Genomic DNA, 24,580 nt, shown 5'->3' with positions numbered 1-24,580 from the left:
GTTGACCCTTAAACAACATGGGTTTTAACTGTGTGGGTCCACTTGTATGCAGATTTTTTCAGTAAATACTACAGTACTACATGATCTGAGATTGGTTAAGTCCATGGATATGGATCCATGAATACAGAGGAACCATGGATATGGAAGGCTGACGAAGTTACATACATACAGGTTTTTGACTGCTGGGGTCAGGGCCCTTAACTTCTTGAGTTGTTCAAAGGTCAGCTGTAATGTGAACCAATTAAATTTTCCAGTGACTACATTAAAAGGTGAAATTAATTTTAATAATGTATTTTATTTAACCAGTTATACCTGAACTGTTATTTCAAAATACAATTAATATAAAACATTGAAATGTTTTACATTTCTTTTTTTCCACACAAAGTTGTCAAACTCTGGTGTATATTTTGTACTTAGAACATAAGTACAGATTAGAACATAAGCAAGATTTCAAGTGCTTATTAGCCACATGTGGCTTATGGCTACTCCATTGGCCAGCATAGATTTATTATATGTAGTATATAGAATACAGTGCATAAAATGCTTACATTACACACAGAATGAACTTTTTTGCATATTGGCCAATATCCTGACGTTTAGAATCAGTAGTCCTAAAGTTCTATCTCTTGTCATTTACTGACTGACTTTATGCAATTATTTAACATCCTTTAACCTCAAACTCCTTACCTGTCTAAACTGAGAATTTAATAATATCCATATGAGAATAGTTGTTAGGATTTTTGAAGCATTAAATGTAAGTTACTTTGTTCAGTGCCTCTAGTGTGTTTTATTAGCTTTTTAAATTTAAAGTTAATATGAAATTATGTTTTTCTCAAAATTTTGTTTGCAATTACAAAGTAATGCTATCATTGTTTATAAACAGCAGTTTACATCCAGTGTTGTTACCTTCGGATGTATTTGACCAACCACAACCTGTAGGTAATAAAAAAATTGAATTCCATATATCTACTGACATGCAAGCTGCATTTAAGAAAGATTTAGAAAAGCAACAGAATTGTGAAGAAGAAAATAGTGGTAAGCATATTCTAGTTCTTTAACATGCTATGTAAAAATTTTTCTCAGTCAGTTTTTTGTATTAGAATTAAATTTTATATGCTTCTGTTTTTAGTATTTGTGAGTATATTTAAAATGTGCAATTAGATCTTCCTTAGTGTCATGGAATACTATTCATTTTAAACTTTTTAAGTAAAACTAAAATTGGTGCTAAATGTGTTACCTTTTATTAGTAATGAACTCTAGGGTGAAATTTAGTCTGGTTTTTCCTGATGTTTACTTACCCCAAAAATATAAATGTTTCTTGTATTGAATTATTTTTCATTGCTTACTAAATGTGTGATGCTCTGTGGTTTTATTAGTACAGTTGAATTACTGGTTAGGAAAACAAGCTGTGAAATCTTTAGTAGATTTCATGTAATTTTTTTTTAATCCAAAAGACACGGAAGGTTGTTAAACAAAATACCATTCTTTAGTTTAAAGATAATATACTGATATTACAGATTTCTTTCCTGCTTATTTTAAACATTATTTTGATATTATACTACAATGGCATTTCTTTATTCTTTTAATTTTTAAATTTTAGAAATAATACCAACCTATAGAAAATATAATCAGAACAGAAGCCTGTGAAATTTTAAAAAGTTAACACCTCAAACCCCACTTTTCCCTATTTGACTTCTTAGAGATAAGCATTGTTAGTAATTTGATATGAAGATAGTCCTTCCAGATCTCATCCTATGCTTGTGTATAAACATTTTATTTTCTCTTTTTTTTTTTTTTAATAATCATCATAGGTTACTTTTTGAGGCTGCATTACACTCCATGATAGAGTTATGTCAATATTTCAATCAAACTCTAATGATTGAAGTTGAGGTTTTCATTTTATTATTACAGAAATTCTGGTATGTACATTTTTGTACATATATCTTTAAAAGCCCTTGTATGAATATAGGGTAGAGTTCTAGTAAGTATTGCAGATGTACTGAATGAATAACTAGTTTTAAGTCTTGTCTCTCTGATGGTAGTGAGAACACGTTGCCTTTACAGATAACTCTTTTTTTTTTTCTTTCAGTGTCTGTATTTGATGGCTAGTGACCCTTTGATGCAAATTTCTATTTTTTAAGCATAATTTACTCAAAGACTTAGACCTTATTGAGGGGTGTGGCAGTCATCCCATTCTGCATCACTGTAGAGTAATGGTGAATAAACAATGAAAACAGTTCTAAAGGCTCTTTTCTTCCTGATGCCTTCAGGCCATAAAAGATCTCTTGGAACAGTAGTTTTTCTACATTAGGAGACTTTTAAGATCCTAAATGTGGCATGCAAATGTGGGATGTTTGCATCATTTTCATAGCTTTGTTAAGGTTTTGTTTGCCTTTTTAGGTAGTATAACTGGGAATTTTTATACTGCATGTTTAATCCTGTTCTTCCCAACCCTCTACCCCAAATCAGTTTAACTTTCACTGAAGCTAAAATTCATGTTTTCTGAATGAAATTCATTATATTGCTATGTTGTGAATTTAAAATTTATAATGATTTTAATTTTCTTAATTGAGTAAGTGTGCAAATACATATTTTTCTTGACTTCTTGTAGGACCACCAGTATTGACCTTTGTGTTTTTTGTTTTTTTTTTTTTTTGGTGGGGAGAAGTATAATGGATGGATTTTTTTTTTTTTTAGTATCCTCAAATGGAAGTGTCTTATTTTATGATTTTCATGTTATAGTGACAGAGTTGAATAGTCATGATAGAAACCATATGGCCTGCAAAACCTAAAATATTTACTGTTTGAACCTTTATAGAAAAAGTTTGCTCACCCGTTTCAAAGTGTTGAGAAAAACACCAAAGAGGTTTAGTGCTAGAAGATACCTTAAAAATTAAAAATGGAAAAGAAAAACTATTTTGAAGGGAAGATTTTTAATGGCTAATGTCAATGTTAACTCTAGATTTACCTGCTACTGAAGCTGATGCATCTAATATAGGATTTGGAAAAATCTTTCCCCAACCAAATTTGAACATCACAGAGGAGATTAAAGATGACTCTGATGAAATGCCATCAGAATGTATTTCTAGAAGGGAGTTGGAAAAGGGCAGAATTTCTCGAGAAGGTAATTGCATGAAATAAACCAGAACTTACTATTTTACATTTCTTTGGCCCTTCAGAAGCAAAATAAATCTCTTCATGTTATTTACCTTAACTAAAGCATGTACTTCAAGACATATCTTCAGTTAAATGTTTTTAATCATTACTTTTGGTTTTTAGTGCTCATACTTTTATAGGGAAGAAACTATCAAAGTATCGCTCAATACAATGTTCCCAAAGTATATTTGTTTGGAAGAATGTTTTCATTTTTGAGACTTTTATATGACATCTTAAGTCAGTGTGACCAACAGTTTGGAATTCTGTATTCAAGATACAGTTGATAGACCATCACAATACTGTGTCTGAGATGTATGCAAAGCAGTTGTTTGTCTAAAAATATAGTTTTAACTCTTTCGTAATTAAAAGCTTGTGTTTATGAATTTTATATCCTAATATGATAGTTTTTTTTACTTCTAATGGATTTTTTCCTATTTTAGTATATCTTAAAATATTTAGGGGTTTTAGATTGACATGTGACACATAATATTTTCATAATAATTGGAAACTGACTCAAATAGCATTTTTGCTTAAACATCTAGTTGTCAGGAACACATTTCAGAGACTGAATAGAAATAGCTAAATAGAGATTCAGAGCCCACAGTTTGTCTGAAATACTTGATAATTACATTTTGAGTAATTTATTTTACATTTGACTATACTGGTTTCTGGTACTTAGGGAGATTGACTTTAATCAGAAAATAACACAGATGTTTGATAGCATCTTTATTTGCTTCAGTCTTTCAAATAAATTAAAATTAAGCTTTAATAAAAATATTTTGTGGATACATTTTAGTAATTTTAGATGCCTGATATTTTTTAACATCACTTTAGATTCTTAATGGGTATTTTTATACCATTAGTAACATTGTCATTAATTTCTATGATTTTAACATTTTCTTAATGCTTATTTTGTCTATTTAGCAGTTATATTTGATTTCTGTTAAAGTTTTTCTTCAAAAAATTGATGAAGCTGTCTTAATTTTGTATCCTTGTCTTGCTTTGTTTTTATGTAAGAAATGGAAACACTTTCAGTTTTTAGAAGTTACGAACCTGGTGAACCAAACTGTAGAATTTATGTAAAGAATTTAGCTAAACATGTTCAGGAAAAGGTAAGTTGAAATTTATAAATTGGTTTTATTATTTTGCATGTTTTCCCCTGGTTTTCCTTATTAGTCTTTTCTTTGTTGAAATTCTAGGACCTTAAATTTATTTTTGGAAGATATGTTGACTTTTCATCAGAAACCCAACGGATAATGTAAGTGGCATGTATATTCTCAAATTTTGTTTTGTTTTTAATCTGTTAGAAATTAACCCTTTTTAAATATCATTTTCCCTTTAGTGATTAAAATTATATGAAGAAATTGTTCATACCTATTGCATAATTAATCTTTTAGACATCTAGATCAGGATTCAGCAAATTTCTTTTTAAATGAACAGTAAAAATTTAATATTTTTATATTAAAATATTACAGTGTCTGTTGCAACTACTCAGTTTTGTCTTTGTAGCATGAAAGCAGCTGTAAACAATACATAAATGAATATTAATGACTGAGTTCCAGTAAAACATTTATAGAAACAGGCTTCATCATAAATTCTAGACTTCTTTCCTAACCCTAAAGCAGTGGTCCTCAAACTTTAACCTGTCTAAGAGTTTAGTAAAACCATTTCCTTGGCTCATCCTAGAAAGTTTGGTTTTCTAAACTGAGATAGGATGGATGAATTGGTGTTTCTAAAAAGCCTGTGGATAATGCCACAGCTGCTGGTCCAAAGATTAGATTTTGAAAACTAGTGTTTTAATGACTAAACCAGCAGTATATGGTACTAAAGCCAAGTGTTTTAGATTCTTCCTGTAGTGGCAGCTTCTCTCTCAGTTGGAAAGACTTCCATTTTATGAGTGCAAAAGAGAAGGATATGATTGTAAATGATTTAAAAGGTAATGTTTGAAGTTAGAATTTCATTCTTTGAAATTTTATAATTAGTTAAGTCTAAAATATGTATGACCTTGGCCATATAAATTGGAAGTAAAAATTAGAAAATGTAAGGAGGGAGACTCTTGAATGGAAGTTAGATAGAAAGTGACTAATTAATGTAAAATTAATATTTTAAAATCTTAACCCGGGCAATATACTTCTTTATATAAGCATGCACTGTATTTTAAAAATGTCCATTTATACTCATTAGTGGCAGATACCTCTTTTTATTGGGATACCAAAAGTTTATTTTGCTGGACGTGCAAAATGGTAACCCTTGTTCCTGTTGTTGCTTTTGTATAAGTGGGAAAAATTTTAAAATATATACATTTGTGTGTGTGTGTATGTAAATGTATGTATGTCACACACAAATGTATTGTGTTATTGTGTGTGCCGAAAAACATCTATTTCTGCTTTATTGACTATGCCAAAGCCTTTGACTGTGTGGATCACAATAAACTTTGGAAAATTCTGGAAGAGATGGGAATACCAGACCACCTGATCTGCCTCTTGAGAAATTTGTATGCAGGTCAGGAAGCAACAGTTAGAACTGGACATGGAACAACAGACTGGTTCCAAATTGGAAAAGGAGTACGTCAAGGCTGTATATTGTCACCCTGCTTCTTTAACTTCAGTGCAGAGTACATCATGAGAAACGCTGGACTGGAAGAAGCACAAGCTGGAATCAAGATTGCCGGGAGAAATATCAATAACCTCAGATATGCAGATGACATCACCCTTATGGCAGAAAGTGAAGAGGAACTAAAAAGCCTCTTGATGAAAGTGAAAGTGGAGAGTGAAAAAGTTGGCTTAAAGCTCAACATTCAGAAAACGAAGATCATGGCATCCGGTCCCACCACTTCATGGGAAATAGATGGGGGAACAGTGGAAACAGTGTCAGACTTTATTTTTGGGGGCTCCAAAATCACTGCAGATGGTGACTGCAGCCATGAAATTAAAAGACGCTTACTCCTTGGAAGGAAAATTATGGCCAACCTAGATAGCATATTCAAAAGCAGAGACATTACTTTGCCAACAGAGGTTCGTCTAGTCAAGGCTATGGTTTTTCCTGTGGTCATGTATGGATGTGAGAGTTGGACTGTGAAGAAGGCTGAGCGCCAAAGAATTGATGCTTTTGAACTGCGGTATTGGAGAAGACTCTTGAGAGTCCCTTGGACTGCAAGGAGATCCAACCAGTCCATTCTGAAGGAGATCAGCCCTGGGATTTCTTTGGAAGGAATGATGCTAAAGCTGAAACTCCAGTACTTTGGCCACCTCATGACAAGAGTTGACTCATTGGAAAAGACTCTGATGCTGGGAGGGATTGAGGGCAGGAGAAGGGGATGACAGAGGATGAGATGGCTAGATGGCATCACTGACTCGATGGACGTGAGTCTGAGTGAACTCCGGGAATTGGTGATGGACAGGGAGGCCTGGCGTGCTGCGATTCATGGGGTCGCAAAGAGTCAGACATGACTGAGTGACTGATCTGATCTGATACATATATATATATATATGTATGTATATATATGTATATGCGCATGTGTGTGTGTATATATATATGTGTGTGTGTGTATGTACACACCATGTTTATGCATCCTTTCTATTTCCAGTATTGCCTCCCATTAGCATTTGAGAGGAAAAATAATTCTGTATTGAGAAACTGTACACATCAAAATGATAAATTAATAATTGTTTCCTGTGGGACTAGTCTTGTGAATTTTTTAGAAAAAAATTTAACTGCACATTTTGATTCTTAAAATTTCTTTATATGCTTTTGCTAGTCTCATAGACTAAATGCTAGGCAGTATTTTAGTTGTAAATTATAGTCTGTTTTTTAAGTAGTTTATAGTTTCCTCCCCTGAAATATGGACAGGAGAATACACTGTGGAATAATAGAGTAACTTGGAATGCAAAATCTGGTTTGTATTTTTGGCCCTAACTTTAGCTATCGGTATAACACTGAAGAATTCACTCAATCTCTGTACACATTGTCTGTAAAATGGTAATTTTTGACTAGGTGATCGATAAGGTCCCTTTCTCTTCTGAAATTCCATGTTACTTTTCTATAGTTTCTGTCAACCCTTTTATTCTTGGTTGTATAGTTGTTTTTGTCACTTGAGTAAACAGTATTAAATTGGCTGCATAAAACTTTTAAAAAAGAGAGATGAAAGAAAAACTTACTTACTTTTATAGTTGCAAGTATATATGATTTTTTAAAATCATATATACTTTTATGATAGTTAAAAAATGATAAGAACATCATCAAACTTATATTACCTACTTATGAAAACAATTTTAAAACAGAATATAAAATATAATTTTAGAATGCCTAAATAATGTGCTAATCAGATAGTAGAGTCATTTTTATTCTGAAATAGCAGAATTTTAACTTAACACATTCTCATTCACTTTATCAGAATTCTTTGACATTCTTTAAGTCAAAACATTATTTCTTCCTTGACTTCTAGGTTTGATATACGCTTGATGAAAGAAGGTCGCATGAAAGGACAAGCTTTCATTGGCCTTCCAAATGAAAAAGCAGCGGCAAAAGCGTTAAAGGAAGCTAATGGATATGTTCTTTTTGGAAAACCTATGGTGGTTGTATCCTTCAAATTAGTTGGTTCCAGATTGAGTTTATAGCAGTAAGGGTATAGTTGAAACTAATTTTTATATTATGCTTTGGAAATCTCAACAGCTTGCATTCCAGCTTTGAATATTCAGTTATAATATTTATAATACAAACATTTGAGTCAGATGACAATGTTATTTAGATTTTTATTGGAAAATAAGCATAATGAGGCTATTAAAATCCAGCCAAGTCTAAACATTTTATTTAATACTTAAAATATATATACTTGCTAAACCAAAGATAGTACAGTATCATTTTATTGTATTGTAATTCATATTTATGTTTAAGAATTTTAATAACAATATATCATTGATTAGCCATCGTGCTTTCTGCAGTTAATGCAATTTCAAACTAGAAATTAGTGGGATAAATGAAGGAGCAGAGGTATAGGTGTAAAAAATGACTATAAAAGAAAGGGAAAATTTTTTACTTCTCCCCCAGGTCATAGACAAGTAGGAGGCAGTCAAGAAATACTGACGAATGACTTGAGTAGGAAGACAAATAGAGAAATTAAAAACTCTGCTCCTACCCTACATTAGGATGTTCTTGATAATTCTTTAGAAAAGATTCCTTTCATGTTTGTGAAGTTAACCTTAATTTTTAAATATTAGCAATTTGCTCGATCTGCTAGACCAAAACAAGATTCTAAAGAAGGAAAAAGAAAGTGTTAAAAATTAGTTAAAGGTAAGTGTGGCGATAACATACTAAAAGGACAAGACTTTCTTGAGAGAAAATTAAGAAAGGATAACAGCCTGAGTAATGTTTTTAAAGGATGCATCACTCTGACTGTCTAACTATGCTGTTAATTTTCATTAAACTTCACAATTATGCAATAAAGTTCATTTGTATGTAAAAAATTAAATTTGGAGAGAATGAATTTTATAAGAGCAATGTATCTTTATTATTCTTAATTTACTTTCTTTTCTTAGAAAAAAAGAGTACTTCTTAAATTTTAACGTGTATTATAATCACCTAGAGAACCTGATAAAACACAGATTATGGGGTTTCCTCTAACCCCTACACAGAATTTCTGATTCAGTAGGTCTGCAAGGGTGTTTGGCTTTGGGTAATCAATTTTCCTAGTTTTCCGGTGAATAAGAGATTTTCTAGGATACTGGACTTTTTAATGCTAACACTGGGAAGATGTCTGCCAAGTCAGGACAAATTGGTTACCCTTGGTGGGACCTGAGAATTTGCATTGCTAATTACTAATTGTCCTCCTCACAGAAATATGTCCATATTTTTTGGAATGAAGTATTTCAGCTTTAAAATAAGTAATTTTAATTCATAATTAAATAATTTCATAATTAAAAAGTGGTAAAATGAAGCACTTTATGTTAATGTTGATTTAAGAAAGATGAGTGGAACTATATTCATTTTGTTTTAAATCTTTCTGCTTTAGAATAATGAAGAACATGAATAAATGGGCCAAAATTATTGATGGTTAAGCTGAAAAAATTATATAAAGAAAGTTTTGCTAATGTTTATTCCTTTTGGGAAGCACCTTGAATATTTGAATTTTGTAATAAAGTATCTATACTGATATAGTCAGACAGATGTCTTACAAATACTTTAGAAGAACAGATGAAAATAAACCATTTTCTATGTGTTTAAAAAAAATTACTTGTAAATTTAACATGAAATATGAGAAAAAAAATTAAACTACATTCTGCTGTTCTTCTTTAGAAGCATCCCTGCGTAAATACTGCTGTAATACTGTCATACAAAGTGTATCCTTTCTTGTCGTATCCTTTTGGGGCAGTGTTTTTTTATTTTCATAGAAGTGTTTTGTCTCTCCCCAACCCACTGATCCAGCTTATGCAATAATTTTTCTTTTTAACAATGTACTGAAATTAAGTATTTCTAAATTATCTGTGTTGATTGAATAGATCTTTTATGTGGTTTTTAGATTTGTTGCTGAATTTTCTGTGCTATCCTTTAGGTTATATAGTTTTTCCAGAGAAAGTTAGTGAATCAGGTCAACTTATTTACGTGGAGAATGGATACATTTGTTTTAACACAGATTTTATTCTTGCTTCTTCTATTTATGTATTTTCTAATTCAGTAACATAAATGCTTTCTCTTTCATGATACATGTGGTTTAGGCATTCTGTATAACCTATTATAAAATTTGGGGAAAAGGGTTTTTCCCCCCTATAAAAAGTACATGTGTTGAAATTTTAAATAACTGAATTTCAGTGTGAATTCCAAATAAGAGTAGCAGACATCTGAGGTTTTATTATTGAAATCTCCTTTGAGATAGCAACTAGAAGTATCTTTTTTCCCTTTCTTTTTCGAAACAAAAGGGTTAAGAAAAGAGTAACAGAGAGGAGAAGACATAAAGTTGACTCAGGGTAGCACAATAAGTGGAAAGAAACAGTTCTGGAAGGTATGTAAGTGGTTTCCAGACCTGTTGATAATCAGAACTGCCCAAATAGTGGTTCTCAATTTTGGCTGCATATTAGAATGACTTGCAGAACTTAAAAAAACTAAAGAAAAATAATAAAGTAAAAAGGGTTTCTTCCCAGAGTTTTGTTTTAATTGGCCTGGATTTCTGCATGGATATCAATATTTTCAAACCTCACAGAGTATTGGTTCTAATGTGCAACCAAGATTGAGAACCACTGAGGAAGGATTTTTATATGTTAAGATTCCTGGACTCTATCCTAGAACTGATAGATAAGAATCTCTGGAATCAGGACCAAGAATCTAATTTTCCCTTATTCTAAGGACTGACCAATTTGAATACTGCTTTGTTAGATTAAACTGATTACATGGATCCAAGATATCACCCTAGCCATCTAAACTTTTCTTAGTAGGAAAATACAGCATTGGAGTCTTTACATCCCTTTTCTTACTAATCCTACTAATAGTAGGATTTTCTTACTAAATCCTACTAATAGTACAATGAAAACAATGCAAAATTCTGTTAATCATTATCATTCAAAGATACAAAAAGCAGGAGATACTGAAATTGCTGTTGCTTTTTTCTCTTGACACAGTAAATATTTGATTTTTTAATGTTATAAATCAGTTTACGTGCTGTTAGATAATTAAAATTTTGTTGCACTGACATGATTCACTAATTTTCCAAATATAAATGTTCTAGCTTTTAGTTATTTTAGAACTAGTGAACTGTTCAATAATCATTTTTAATGAATTTTTATGGTGTTTTAGGTTCCTTTTATCTCTCAAGTACTTTCCACCTTTGTGGAGATGAAATTGACCACCTGGACTATGGAACTGTGCGTAATAGCTTTTAAAGTGTATTTAAAAATTAAATCTATATGCATTTAAATCAGTTTATTAGAGATCTATCACATGTATTTTAATCATCTTCCTCATATAATAAATTATTTTCTTTCCAATTAAAATAATGATCTTAATTTTTCTTTGTTATTTATATGTTGAGGAAAGTATAATTTGATAATTACATAAATTTTTTATCAAGTAATTTTATAATACTAAATATAAATTTTCTTTTATGGTTACAAATATTGCCCTTTTTCATTCTTACTTGTATACTGATGCACTTAATACTTTTTTTTTAATAGTAATCTTATTTTTTGTAGTTATTCTCAGAGTAGTTTTACTTGGTTGAGTTTTGATGATTTTGATGTTGTTGTTTTGATTTTGTTTTTTCTCTTAAGTGGTGGGGGATTTTTCACAGGTTAGGGAATTTGTATACTTGCCCTAACAGGTTTTCATTGTTGTGTCTCCCAGTGTATCAGAATGTCACTCAATAAATTTTTCCTATATAAAATTATTCTGTTCCCTTAGTAAAATTAATTTCAGCTGTATGTTAAGTAGGAAACATTGATATGTTTTATTGAATTTGTTCTGATTGATACTCTTCTGTGAGTATGTAGTAACAGTTTTACCTTAGAGCCACTTAGATCTTTGTTGGAATGATATTGTGTATCACAGCTTCTTCCCTTTTACTCATAGCTTTGTGAAGTAAGGTAAGTGAAAAGTTTAAAGGTAGGAAATAGAAGAATGGGATTTGAACCCTGGAACAATCTAATATTTAGATGTCAAGTGGTAAGAAAATGTAACTAAGAGTAGGTAAACCCAAATGAAGAAAGAAGCCCAGCTAGGAAGGAGTGATTAAATATGTTAGGTCTGTTGATGATGTAAGAAAGATGAGTTCCAAAGACAACTGTTAAGGAGTCTTGCTTTCTGAGGGAATAGTGAAATGGGTTGTTAATACAGGGGGATATAGTATCAAGAAGGTTTTGTTTTTATTTGCTAAAGATTGAAAATATAGCCGATTTGTATGGTGAAATGTAGTAGAGAAAAAACAGAGACATGATACAGGAGTGAGAGGAATGTCACTGGAACCATAGTTATGGTGTATAAATAGAAGAGTTAGTTTTAAAGATGGGTGTGTAAACAGCTCATTAATAGCAGTGGAAGGAAGGACAGATTATAAAGATCTAGATATTTGCAGTTTGGTATAGCTAATGGGAGCATATAAAATTTTTGTTGTATTTTCTCAGTAAATAGTAAGCAAGGTCATAAAGTAGAGGGAAGAACTCTTGGGGAAAAATGGATTGAAGAAAGAAGATATAGATATTTAGGGAAGTGAGAAAAAAATGCTTAGAAGGATTGCTGGATATTACTTAAAAAGTGCCTACTTGAAGTCCATGGTTGTTAATTTAATTGAGATCAGTCAATGTGGTTTTGTGTTTTTCCCAATTTAGCCTTTGTACTGCTATTGAGTAGACACTCAGATTTTTAAAATTAGTATTTTCTCACATGAATATAACAAAAAGGGAGAAGGGGAAAAGTGTTGACATAATCAAAAGAATGATTATGAAGGATGGACATGGAAAGTAATTTGGTAATAAGCAAATTGAGAAAATGGAGTTTCAGGCACAATAGACAAATGGTATGATCCATTGAGATTGCAGTGTGGTTGAAGATGTGTTGTTATTTCTTAGAGGTAGGAAATTTGGGAGGTTGAAATAGAGTAAGGGACTGAGATTGAAAATATTAGAGCACAGTAATTAGTGACGTCTAGAATGTGAGTATGGTAGTTGAGTGAAAGTGAGGTTATGGAAAGAGATGAATTCAAGAAATTGAGAAACTTGGATTACAAAAGGATCATATGTGTTATTTGAAATTATCATTAATTATGATAGGAGTAGTGAGCCAAAAGCTAAATTATTGCTTGGAATGTGTGAGTTTGTCAGGTCTATGACAGTCCACTCCAGTATTTGTGCCTGGAGAATCCCATGGACGGAGAAGCCTGCAGGGCTACAGTCCCTGTGGTTGCAAAGAGTTGGACACAACTGAGTGACTAACACAAACTCTATCAAAAAAGAATATTTTTAAAAATCAACCTAAATAAAATCCTGGAGTACCTATCCTCCTGTAGTGTTAAGAATTTCACTCTTAATAGTTCACTGAAAAATAGTGTATTAAAGTGGTTTTACAGGTGTAGGTTCAAAATTCAAATCTTGTGTCCATGCCTTAGTTTGCTTTATGACTTTTTCATTTTTTTTTGCATCTTCCATGGGAATAATAAAAATGCCTAATTTGGGATTGTTTTAAAGTTGATTAGATGGATATAAAGTACTTACGTCTGATTGTGTGTGTGTGTGTGTGTGTATATATATAGAGAGAGAGAGAGGGAGTCACATTTTCAATAAATATTAGCTCTCATAAAGCGGTAGTTGTGGTGGTTCTCAACTCGCCCTGATATTGAAGGTGATAAAAAATTCTGAGATTTTCAGTAAAACATCAGTCATCTTTCCACCTTAATTATCACTGAGATGCCCAGATTCTTCCTTGCCACACCAAGGGAGCAAGAGACTATTTGAAAAGTTTAGGATCTTTGGTGTCTAGAAATTATGGAGCTGGAGAAGTACTTACAGAGCAAGAGCCCAAATAGCTAGTGTGTCATTGGATTTTTCAGTTACTTTAAACAATAAGTACCTTTTTCCTTTTGCCAGAGAGATTTGGCACACTGGCCAAGTGTGGGTCAGACATGTCACCTCTGAGGCGAGAAGTGAAGTTTCATATAAACCATGTGAAATGAGAGTTGGGCTTGTTCTCTAAAGGAAAAGCATAGCATTGTAAAATCAGAAAAGAAACTTAGATATTAGGCAGCTAAAAACAAATGTTTTGCTACAATATACAGTATATAAAACTCTTTTTGCCATGTGATTGTTTTCCATTTATGCCTTTTACAAGGGCCTGGACTAGTGTAAAGCAAAGGAAATTCCTAGGGTGTAAAATTTAAGGAGGCATATACTTTCAAGTAGTGCAAGTGCTCCTCACTGTACCCTAGTCATTAACAGAATTAGCATAATCCTGATTAGGTAAATCACCACATTAAAAAAAAAAAAATGGTAGCATACAAGTTGGGCTTTCCTGGTGGTTTGTAGTAAAGAATCTGCCTGGCAATACAGGAGACGTGGGTTCGATCCCTGGGTCAGGAACAGCCCCTGGAGAAGGAAATGGCAACCCACTCCAGTATTCTTGCCTGGGAAATCCCATGGATAGAGGAGCCTGGCGGGCTACTGTCCAAGAGGTTGCAAAAGAGTTGGACACAACTTAGCAACTAGACAACAGCAGCAAAGCATACAAGTTGCTGGTTTAGATGATTTGGAAAGTATTTGCTGTGCAAGTGAAACTCCTTCAGAAACCAGTGTCTTGAGAGATTAAGTCTTTGAAATTTGAAAGGAAGTAAGACAAAGGAATCAATACCTATTAAAAGTACCTTTGTCTTTAAAGACATTGTACTGTTTATGTATAGTAGTTTGATCTTTAACACCCTATAAGAAGAGAACACTTCCCTTTGTGAGTAATGAAGTTTTTTGATAAACTTCAACTGTAAATTGATACTTTATTACATTTAATTGTTTTTACTAATACATGTAAAGCAAAAGATAGTGACTTCAGTAGGACTGTTCAGTAGAGATGACAGCTAAACTACATGTGTTAGGCACATAAGAGACAGAACTGATGATTCTCAGAAATAGAATTCCCACCCCCATGACTTAAGCTACTATATATTATACAGTGGAATTTCCTGAAAGCAAACTATAATAGAGATACAGCATTCACACAAAGGATAGTATAGGGAATTTTAATTAAACAACCCAAGACTCACCAAATACTGAAAAAGTACAAGGAAAGAGAGATTCTGTACCCACTGAGCTTAAGCTTTATTACCATGGGGAAGAACTGGGAGATCAATTAATTAATTATGATTTAATATACAAAGATTTAAAGGGATGATATTTTAAAATATGGGGAGGGAGGAGGGTTCAGGATGGGGAACACATGTATACCTGTGGCAGATTCATTTTGATATTTGGCAAAACTAATACAATTATGTAAAGTTTAAAAATAAAATTAAAAAAAAAATAAAATATATGTGTATATTTATATGTATATCAGAAATCAGTAAAAGGGTATTTGACTACATAGGACATTTTTTTTTTACATTATGGTATGGCATCAATATACCATTTCTCTAGTACTTATATACCAAGATCTTTGAAAATTTAAGAATTCCAGAAGAACATATGAACAGTTGATTAATTTCTTTATCATGAATCTTTTCAGAGCTTAATATACATAAAATGTTATATATTATTTATGAAAACATTTAATATCTTTCTGTTGAAGAAAAATATGGAGGGGAAAGATTGAAATTTGGGTTGTTCTCTCTATATATATTGGATTTTTCTTTAAAAAAGATATTTGTATATTTTTCTAAATGTTAACATTATTAAATTTGGGTCTTGGGATATGGGATCTGTTACACTTTTTCACACTTTTCTGTATGACAAATATATCACCTCTTAAATGAAAAATAAAATAGTGAAACAGCTCTAATCCAGTGTTTCTTAGCCATTTTTTGTCCTTTTACTGCCATGAATTTTTAGACTTTTTTTTTTCCTAATCATCCTTATGAAATTTTAATACCACAGTATAATCTTGTCTCTTTTGGACTATTTGTGTATCTGTTCTTATGTTTTAAGAGTAAGGTTTTTCTTCCTGCACAACCCAGTGAACTAACCAGCAGTAGGATTTAGAAGATAATTATTCTTATTAGCAAACTAAGAATCTTAAATCATGCAATTCTCTGATCTTAGCTGAACAAAATCAGATATTGGTAACAAATATCTGAAAAAAATTCAAGTTTATAGATACTAAGTAATGCATTTCCATGTTATATGTATGGATCAAGATAGACTTTTTAAGAGAAATTAGGAAATACTTGAATGAAAATGAAAATACTACATCAGAATTAGGGAACTCCAGCTAAAAGGAGAGAATTTGGCATATTAGAAAAGAAGAAAAATAACAGATTTAACCTTCTACCATAAGGAACTGAAAAAGAATAAACAGAATGCAGAACAAGGAAATAATGAAAATAATTATAAATCAGTGAACTTGTAGACAGAAAAGAGTTGAAAATATTGGAAACAGAACTAGTTCCTGAGAAGATCAATTGAAAAAGTTCTAGCCTGAAGGCAAAGGAAAACCCCTCTTCCCTCTCAGGTTGTAAGAAAATGATACTGGAATATTTTTAGTAAATTTATTTCCATAAATATGACAACTTTGATGAAATGAGCTAACTTCCTGAAAGTATTAAATTAATTTGAGAAGCAGGTAACCTACTTCTCAACTCTGAATAACTCTGTACCTAATAAATTTACTTTGTAGTAAAAAGTTTCCCTGGAGGCCTGAAGGGCTTCACTTGTGAATTCTGCAAAACATTAAATGAAGAAACCAACAATACTGTACAACAAAACACTTCCAAATTCATGTTGAGATGCATGCATTACCTTGGTCATAAAAGAAAACTTTCTATTTCTTGTAAGTATAGATGCAAAAATCTGCAACAAAATATTAGCAAGTTGAATGAAGCCATATATAAAAAGGATTTAAATCATGACCAAGAGAACTTTATATTGGGAAAGGCAGTCTATCGAACCTTTTGAGATCAATAAATGTAAATTATCCTGTTGACAGACTAAAGAAGAAAACGCATATGATCATCTTAATAAATGAAAGAAAAGCATTTGACAAAGCTAAATATCCATTCTTGGTAAAAACTCAGTAAACTGGGAATGGAAAAGAGCTTCCTTAAGCTGAAAAGTGTCCACAAAGTCTCCCAATTGTTCTTCAAAGTGAAGTCACTCAGTCGTGTCCCATTCTTTGTGACCCCATGAACTGTAGTCTAACAGGCTCCTCCATCCATGGGACTTTGCAGGCAGATGTACTAGAGTGGGTTGCAATTTCCTTCTCCAGAGGATCTTCGTGACCCAGGGATCGAACCTGGTTCTCTTGCATTGTAGGCAGATGCTTTGCCGTCTGAGCCACAGAGAAGTCCTAAAGGCTAAATGTTTTTCCCAAAAGTAAGGCGAAACAAGTCAAGGAAGGCCCCACTCACTACTATTCAACATCTCACTGACAGCCAGTTCATAAAATGAGAAACAGAAGAGTATACATATTGGAAATTAAGAAATAAAAATATTCCTATACAGAGGTGATATGATTGTTCATGTAGAAAATCCCAAAGATTTAAAGACTCCAACAATTGAGTTAAACAAGATTGTAAGATTAAAAGTAAATATGTAGAAGTCAGTAAATAAACTAGCAATGAACTACTAAATCTTGAAAATTTTTTCTACAATTAACATTTGCAGTAGTACCAGAATTGAAATAATTAGGTATCAGTTCAGTTCAGTTCAGTCGCTCAGTCGTGTCCGACTCTTTGCGACCCCATGAATCGCAGCACCCCAGGCCTCCCTGTCCATCACCAACTCCGGAGTTCACTCAGACTCAGGTCCATCGAGTCAGTGATGCCACCCAGACATCTCATCCTCTATAGTCCCCTTCTCCTCCTGCCCCCAATCCCTCCCAGCATCAGGGTCTTTTCCAATGAGTCAACTCTTCGCATGAGGTGGCCAAAGTACTGGGAGTTTCAGCTTTAGCATCATTCCTTCCAAAGAAATCCCAGGGCTGATCTTCAGAAGGGACTGGTTGGATCTCCTTGCAGTCCAAAGGACTCTGAAGAGTCTTCTCCAACACCACAATTCAAAAGCATCAATTCTTGGGCGCTCAGCTTTCTTCACAGTCCAACTCTCACATCCATACACGACCACTGGAAAAACCATAGCCTTGACTAGACGGACCTTTGTTGGCAAAGTAATGTCTCTGTTTTTCAATATGCTATTTAGGTTGGTCATAACTTTTCTTCCAAGGAGTAAGCGTCTTTTAATTTCATGGCTGCAATCACAACCTGCAGTGATTTTGGAGCCCCCAAAAATAAAGTCTGACACTGTTTCCCCATCTATTTCCCATGCAGTGATGGGACCAGAGCCATGATCTTCATTTTCTGAATGTTGAGTTTTAAGCCAACTTTTTCACTCTCCTCTTTCACCTTTGTCAAGAGGCTTTTGAGTTCCTCTTCACTTTCTGCCATAAGGGTGGTGTCATCTGCATATCTGAGGTTATTGATATTTCTCCCTGCAATCTTGATTCCAGCTTGTGCTTCTTCCAGCCCAGCATTTCTCATGATGTACTCTGCATAGAAGTTAAATAAGCAGGGTGACAATATACAGCCTTGACGTACTCCTTTTCCTATTTGGAACCAGTCTGTTGTTCCATGTCCAGTTCTAACTTGCTTTCTGACCTGCATATAGGTTTCTCAAGAGGCAGGTCAGGTGGTCTGGTATTCCCATCTCTTTCAGAATTTTCCACAGTTTATTGTGATCCACACAGTCAAAGGCTTTGGCATAGTCAGTGATCAGAAATAGATTTTTTTCTGGAGCTTTCTTGCTTTTTCGATGATCAAGTGGTTGTTGGCTCTTTGGTTTCTGATTCCTCTGCCTTTTCTAAAACCAGCTTGAGTATCTAAGTCTACCAAAATGTGTACTAGACACTTACGCCAAAGGCTCTTCCCCAAATTTTGATAAAAAATAAAGACCTAAGTAAACAGAGAACTATACTGTATACATGACCTGAAAGAGTCATGATTATTGTGATGTCACCTCAAATAGATTCATTTCAGATTGAAAATTGTAGCAGGATAATTTGTTGATATTGCTAAACTGACTTTCAGAGCTCTTTGGAAAAACAGCAACCAGAATGTCCAGCACAATTTAAAAAAACAAAACAATTATATGACTTGTTACATACTTCTAAGGTTTATTATAAACCTAGAATAGCAGTGTATTTGGCAGAAGGATAGATGCATAGATCACTGAAATAGAAAAGTCCACAAGTAGACCCACACGTGTATGGCACATTAATTTTTGACAAAAATGAGAAGACAGTTCAGTGGAGAGGATTGCTATTTAAATATAAGATGTTGGAATAATTGGACACCTATAACCCCCCCCCCACACACACACAAAAGGGAAACCTTTAAAAAATTTCTCTAACACAAAATTTGAAATACAGACCAAAAGTTACAGGAAAAAATATCTGTGTGACATTGCTTACACAAGGAATTCCTGTATACAACACCAAAAGTTTTCTCCATTGAAAATAAAGATAAATTAGATGTCATCCAATAAAAATCTTATTCAGAAGATGCTATGAAAAATAAAGAGGCAGTCACACACTGGGGACAGTCTTTGGGGAGCATATATTTGACAAAAGAATATCCAGGATATATATAAATAACTAAAAATAAAAATGAACAGTAAATTTGTAAACACCAAAGATTTACAGATGACAAATAAGCACATGAAATGATGCTTCACATCATCATCCATTCAGTTCAGTCGTGTCCAACTCTGCAACCCCATGAACTGCAGCACACTAGGCCTCCTTGACCATCACCAGTTCCTGGAGTTTACCCAAACTCATGTCCATTGAGTTGGTGATGCCGTCCAACGATCTCATCCTCCGTCGTCCCCTTCTGCCCTCAGTCTTACCCAGCATCAGGGTCTTTTCCAGTGAGTCAGCTTTTTGCATCAAGTGGCCAAACTATTGGAGGTTCAGCTTCAACATCAGTCCTTCCAGTGAACACCCAGGACTGATCTCCTTTAGGATGGACTGGTTGGATCTCCTTGCAATCCAAGAGACTCTCAAAAGTCTTTTCCAACACCACAGTTCAAAAGCATCAATTCTTTGGCCCTCAGCTTTCTTATAGTCCAACACTCATATCCATACATGACTACTGGAAAAACCATAGCCTTGACTAGATGGACCTTTGTTGACAAAGTAATGTCTCTGTTTTTCACATGCTGTTTAGTTTGGTCATAACTTTTTTTCCAAGGAGTAAGCGTCCTTAAATTTCATGGCTGCAGTCACCATCTGCAGTGATTTTGGAACCTTCCAAAATAAAGTCTGCCACTGTTTCCCATCTATTTGTCATGAAGTGATGGGACCAGATGCCATGATCTTAGTTTTCTGAATGTTGAGCTTTAAGCCAACTTTTTCACTCTCCTCTTTCACCTTCATCAAGAGGCTCTTTAGTTCCTCTTTCTGCCAGAAGGGTGGTGTCATCTGCATACCTGAGGTTATTGATATTTCTCCTGGCAATCTTGATTCCAGCTTGTGCTTCTTCCAGCCCAGCGTTTCTCATGATGTACTCTGCATATAAGTTAAATAAGCATAGTGACAATATACAGCCTTGATGTACTCCTTTTCCTATTTGGAACCAGTCTGTTGTTCCATGTCCAGTTCTAACTGTTGCTTCCCGACCTGCATACATGTTTCTCAAGAGGCAGGTCAGGTGGTCTGGTATTCCCATCTCTTTCAGAATTTTCCACAGTTTATGGTGATCCACACAGTCAAAGGCTTTGGCATAGTCAATAAAGCAGGAATAGATGTTTTTCTGGAACTCTTACTTTTTTGATGATCCAACGGATGTTGGCAATTTGATCTATTTAGACAAATACAAAATACAACCACAATAAGATGGCATCACACACCTATTAGAGTGGCTTAAAATACACTCTGATAGTACTAAGATTAGTCAAGAATGTGGAGCAACTACAGCTTTCATACATTGCTAGTGAAATTACAAAATGGTACAACCTGTTTTACAAAACAGTTTGAGGAAGTTTGTAGTAATGTTAACATGTGACCTATCCACCACACTTCTGAGTATTTATCTAAGAACAACGAAAACTATGTTCACACAAAAATCTATACCTAAGAGTTTTCTGGGAAGATGATGGAGTAGGAAGTACCAGGAGTCCAACCTAACACCTAATATAGTTGCACCAGAGTCACTATTTTGGAATTCTGGAGTCTAGGGCTTGCAACTTCCAGACGAAGCCTTGGACAGTAAATTGTAGTTAATTTAGGCCAGTTTCAGCTCTTAGCATAGTAATAGCAACCAGTTTCCCAACCCCAACCATGTGGCAGGCATCCATATATGTATCCTGGAGCACCTTGCTGATAGGAGTCAAGGTGGGCAAAGAGAACACTGAACTCTTAAATATTGAGGGATCTATGCCATAATTGTTTATGCCACTTTTGATCACAGAGGTGCAGAGATTGGCAGTCATGGCTGTTATACCTCCCACGTTTGTAAGCCATATATCCTATCTCTACCACCCCCAGTGAAGTGACTTACAGGGGAATAATAAGCCAGGTCCCCCCTTTTTCCTTTCCTCTTTAGTTTTCCCACTTTGGAGAGTCAGACATGCTTAAAGACTAGGACATTCCAAAAAACTGCACATATGGGGAAGATTAGAAATTGACCACTAAACCCAGGGAAAGGGTAAAATATATGAGAAGACTTTGATTTTACAATTCAGGTTGATCCTTAACACAGATACAGCATGCAATAATTTAAAAACCAAAAACAATAACCAATGAGCAAACTGTAGAAGGGGGAGAATCTGAACTCCAGAGTTAACATAATGTAAAATCAAGTGACTAGTTTTCAACAAAAGAAAAATTTACAAGGCATACAAAGGAACAGGAAAATTTGAGTGATTCAAAGGAAAATAATGTATGGAAACTGTTCCTGAAGAAGATCTGATGGTAGATATACTAAGCAAAGAGTAAAATAACTGTTCTAAAGATGCCCAAGAGACTAACAGAAGATGTGGAGGAAGTAAAAGCAAAGCAATTTATGAATAAATGGCAATATCAATAGATAGGAAACCTAAAAATCAAATATTTTTGGAGCTGAAAAGTACAATAACTGAAACAGAGAATTCACTAGAGGAATGCCCAGGAGATTTGAGTATGCAGAAGAAAGAATCAGTGTACACCAGACAAAAAATATAGGACAATGAAAATTATCAAATTTGAGGAACAATCCAAAGATTGAAGAAAAATGAACATAGGCTAAGTGTCCTGTGGAAAGCCATCAAGCAGGCCAGCAGGCACACTGAATCACAGGAGAGACAGAAAGAGAATAATTGAGGAAGTAATAGCTGAAAACAAATCTGATGAAAGTTATGAATATAAATATCCAAGAAGTTCAGTGAATTCCAAGTAAAACTGACTCAAAAGTCCATATCAAGACATAATAAAATTGCATAAGACAGAGAAGTGAATACCCACATAAAAGGGATTCTCAAAAATTATCAGAAGATTTTCCATCAGGAACTTGGGAGGCCAAAAGAAGTGGGCTGATATGAAGTGCTAAAAGAAGAAAAATTCAACTAGGAATTTCCTATCTGGCAAGACCATTTTGTTTGTTTTTTTCTCTTCAAAAGTGAAGGAGATATTGACATTCCTACATAAAGCTCAGAGAGTTTACCACTGGACTTTCCTTGCAAGAAATGCTCATGAAAATCTTGCAAGGGTCAAATGAAAGGACACTAGATCATAACTAAAGTCATATGGAGAAATGCAGAGCATAATAAAGAGAAATATAGGAACAATTATAAAAGCTAATATTGTAAAAGTGTTCAGTTACTACATTTGTTATCTACAGGATTTAATAGACTAATACATTGAATAGACAATGTTTAGTCAATACGTTTGTTTTATTGTAATTGTGGTCTGTAAATCTACATGTTGTTTTCTACTTCATTTAAGGGACTAATGAATTTAAAATAGTTGTTTATGTTTAGGGGCACACAGTGTATAAAGATTTAATTCAGGGAACCTCAATGACTGAAGACTGGAAACAGAAGTGTAAAGACATTTTTTGTATGTTATTGAAGCTAAGCTAGTATAAAATGAATTAGAATTTATAACTAGTATGTTAAGTGTAAACTCCATGGTAACCACAAGGAAAAGAGCTATAGAATACACACATAAAAAAATGAAGAAGTATTTAAACCCTTTACTACCAAAAAATGTCAACGTAAAAGACACTGTGGTGCTGGAGTGGTGGCAGTGTGGCACTGAGCGAATTTGAAGAGATACCCCACATCCAAGGGCAAAGGGGAAACCCCAGCAAGATGGTAGGAGGGGTGAAATCACATTTAGACTCTAACCCCATACCTGCCAAAGATGCTCAGAGGGATCAAACATGCTTTGTGTGCACCAGAACACAGAGACTGAGACAGAACAGTCTTTGAGTATCTCCTGAGGAGACACATCACAGAAAAATAACCAGTCTGATCACATGGACCACAGCCTTGTCTAAATAAAACTATGAGCCATGCCATTCAGGGCCACCCAAGATGGATGGGACATGGTGGAGAGTTCTGATAAAATGTGGTCCACTGGAGAAGGGAATGGCATACCACTTCAGTACTCTTGCCTTGAGAACTCTATGAACAGTATGAAAAGGCAAAAAGCAAGGACACTGAAAGATGAACTCCCCAGGACAGTAGGTGCCCAATATGCTACTGGAGATCAGTGGAGATATAACTCCAGAAGGAATGAAGAGATGGAGCCAAAGCAAAAACAACTCCCAGTTGTTGATGTGGCTGGTGATGGAAGTAAAGTCTGATGCTATAAAGAGCAATATTGCATAGGAACCTGGAACGTTAGGTCCATGAATCAAGGCAAATTGGAAGTGATCAATCAGGAGATGGCAAGAGTGAACATTGGCATTTTAGGAATCAGCAAACTAAAATGGACTGGAATGGGTGAACTTATCTCAGATGACCATTATATCTACTACTGTCAGCAAGAATCCCTTAAAAGAAATGGAGTAGCCATAGTTAGCACGAGTCCAAATGCAGTACTTGGATGCAGTCTCAAAAAATACAAAAGGATTTCTGTTCATTTCCAAGGCAAACCATTAAATATCACAGTAATCCAAGTCTATGTCCCGACAAGTAATGCTGAAGAAGCTGAAGTTGAATGTTTCTATGAAGACCTACAAGACCTTTTAGAACTAACACCCAAAAAAGATGTCCCCTTCATTACAGGGGAGTGGATGCAAAAGCAGGAAGTCAAGAATTCCCTGGATTAACAGGCAAATTTGGTCTTGGAGTACAGAATGAAGCAGGGCAAAGGCTAATAGAGTTCTTCGAAGAGAATGCACTGGTCATAGCAAACACCCTCTTCCAACCACACAAGAGAAGACTCTACACATGGACATCACCAAGTGGTCAATAGTGAAATCAGATTGGTTATATTATTTGCAGCATTGGAGAAGGAAACAGCAACCCACTCCAGTGTTCTTGCCTGGAGAATCCCAGGGACGGGGGAGCTTGGTGGGTTGCCATCTATGGGGTCGCACAGAGCCGGACACGACTGAAGTGACTTAGCAGCAGCAGCAGCAGCATGCAGACGCTCTATACAGTCAGCAAAAACAAGACTAGCAGTTGACCGTGCCTCAGATCATGAACTCATTATTACCAAATTCAGACTTAAATTGAGGACAGTGGGGAAAACTGCTAGACTATTCAGGTATGACCTAAATCAAATTGCTTAAAATTATACAGTGGAAGTGACAAATAGATTCAAGGAATTA

General features: G+C 34.2%; 2 protein-coding genes across 8 annotated transcripts in view; both read left to right on the top strand.

Moving 5' to 3' along the window:
- RNPC3 (RNA binding region (RNP1, RRM) containing 3) overlaps positions 1–24,580 on the top strand; it is a 75,891-nt gene that overhangs the window by 16,355 nt on the left and 34,956 nt on the right. Inside the window, exons 9-16 of one of the 7 annotated variants that reach the window (XR_011565774.1) lie at positions 884–1,035; positions 2,963–3,124; positions 4,174–4,268; positions 4,356–4,414; positions 7,601–7,733; positions 8,373–8,445; positions 9,448–10,150; positions 10,939–11,006. Coding sequence is in view for 4 of the 7 variants with exons in the window: in XM_070786018.1 (XP_070642119.1) it covers positions 884–1,035; positions 2,963–3,124; positions 4,174–4,268; positions 4,356–4,414; positions 7,601–7,733; positions 8,373–8,432 (661 nt within the window). In the remaining 3 variants the exon portion in view is untranslated. Of the gene's footprint in view, positions 1–883; positions 1,036–2,962; positions 3,125–4,173; positions 4,269–4,355; positions 4,415–7,600; positions 7,734–8,372; positions 8,446–9,447; positions 15,613–24,580 lie in introns of those variants that run through there. The other 6 variants (XR_011565773.1, XR_011565775.1, XM_070786018.1 and 3 more) reach the window with 6 other exon arrangements.
- The window catches only part of LOC109556002 (amylase alpha 2B), a 72,850-nt gene continuing 58,350 nt past the window's right edge, over positions 10,081–24,580 (top strand). Inside the window, exons 1-2 of the mRNA XM_019956963.2 lie at positions 10,081–10,150; positions 10,939–11,006. The gene's annotated coding sequence lies outside the window, so the exon portion shown is untranslated. The remainder of the gene's footprint in view (positions 10,151–10,938; positions 11,007–24,580) is intronic.

This window comes from Bos indicus, chromosome 3 (genome assembly GCF_029378745.1).
Source record: "Bos indicus isolate NIAB-ARS_2022 breed Sahiwal x Tharparkar chromosome 3, NIAB-ARS_B.indTharparkar_mat_pri_1.0, whole genome shotgun sequence".
In the NCBI taxonomy this organism is placed as follows: Eukaryota; Metazoa; Chordata; class Mammalia; order Artiodactyla; family Bovidae; genus Bos; species Bos indicus.
Note: the sequence above shows the minus strand (reverse complement) of the source record. Positions and strands in the feature narration are given on the sequence as shown.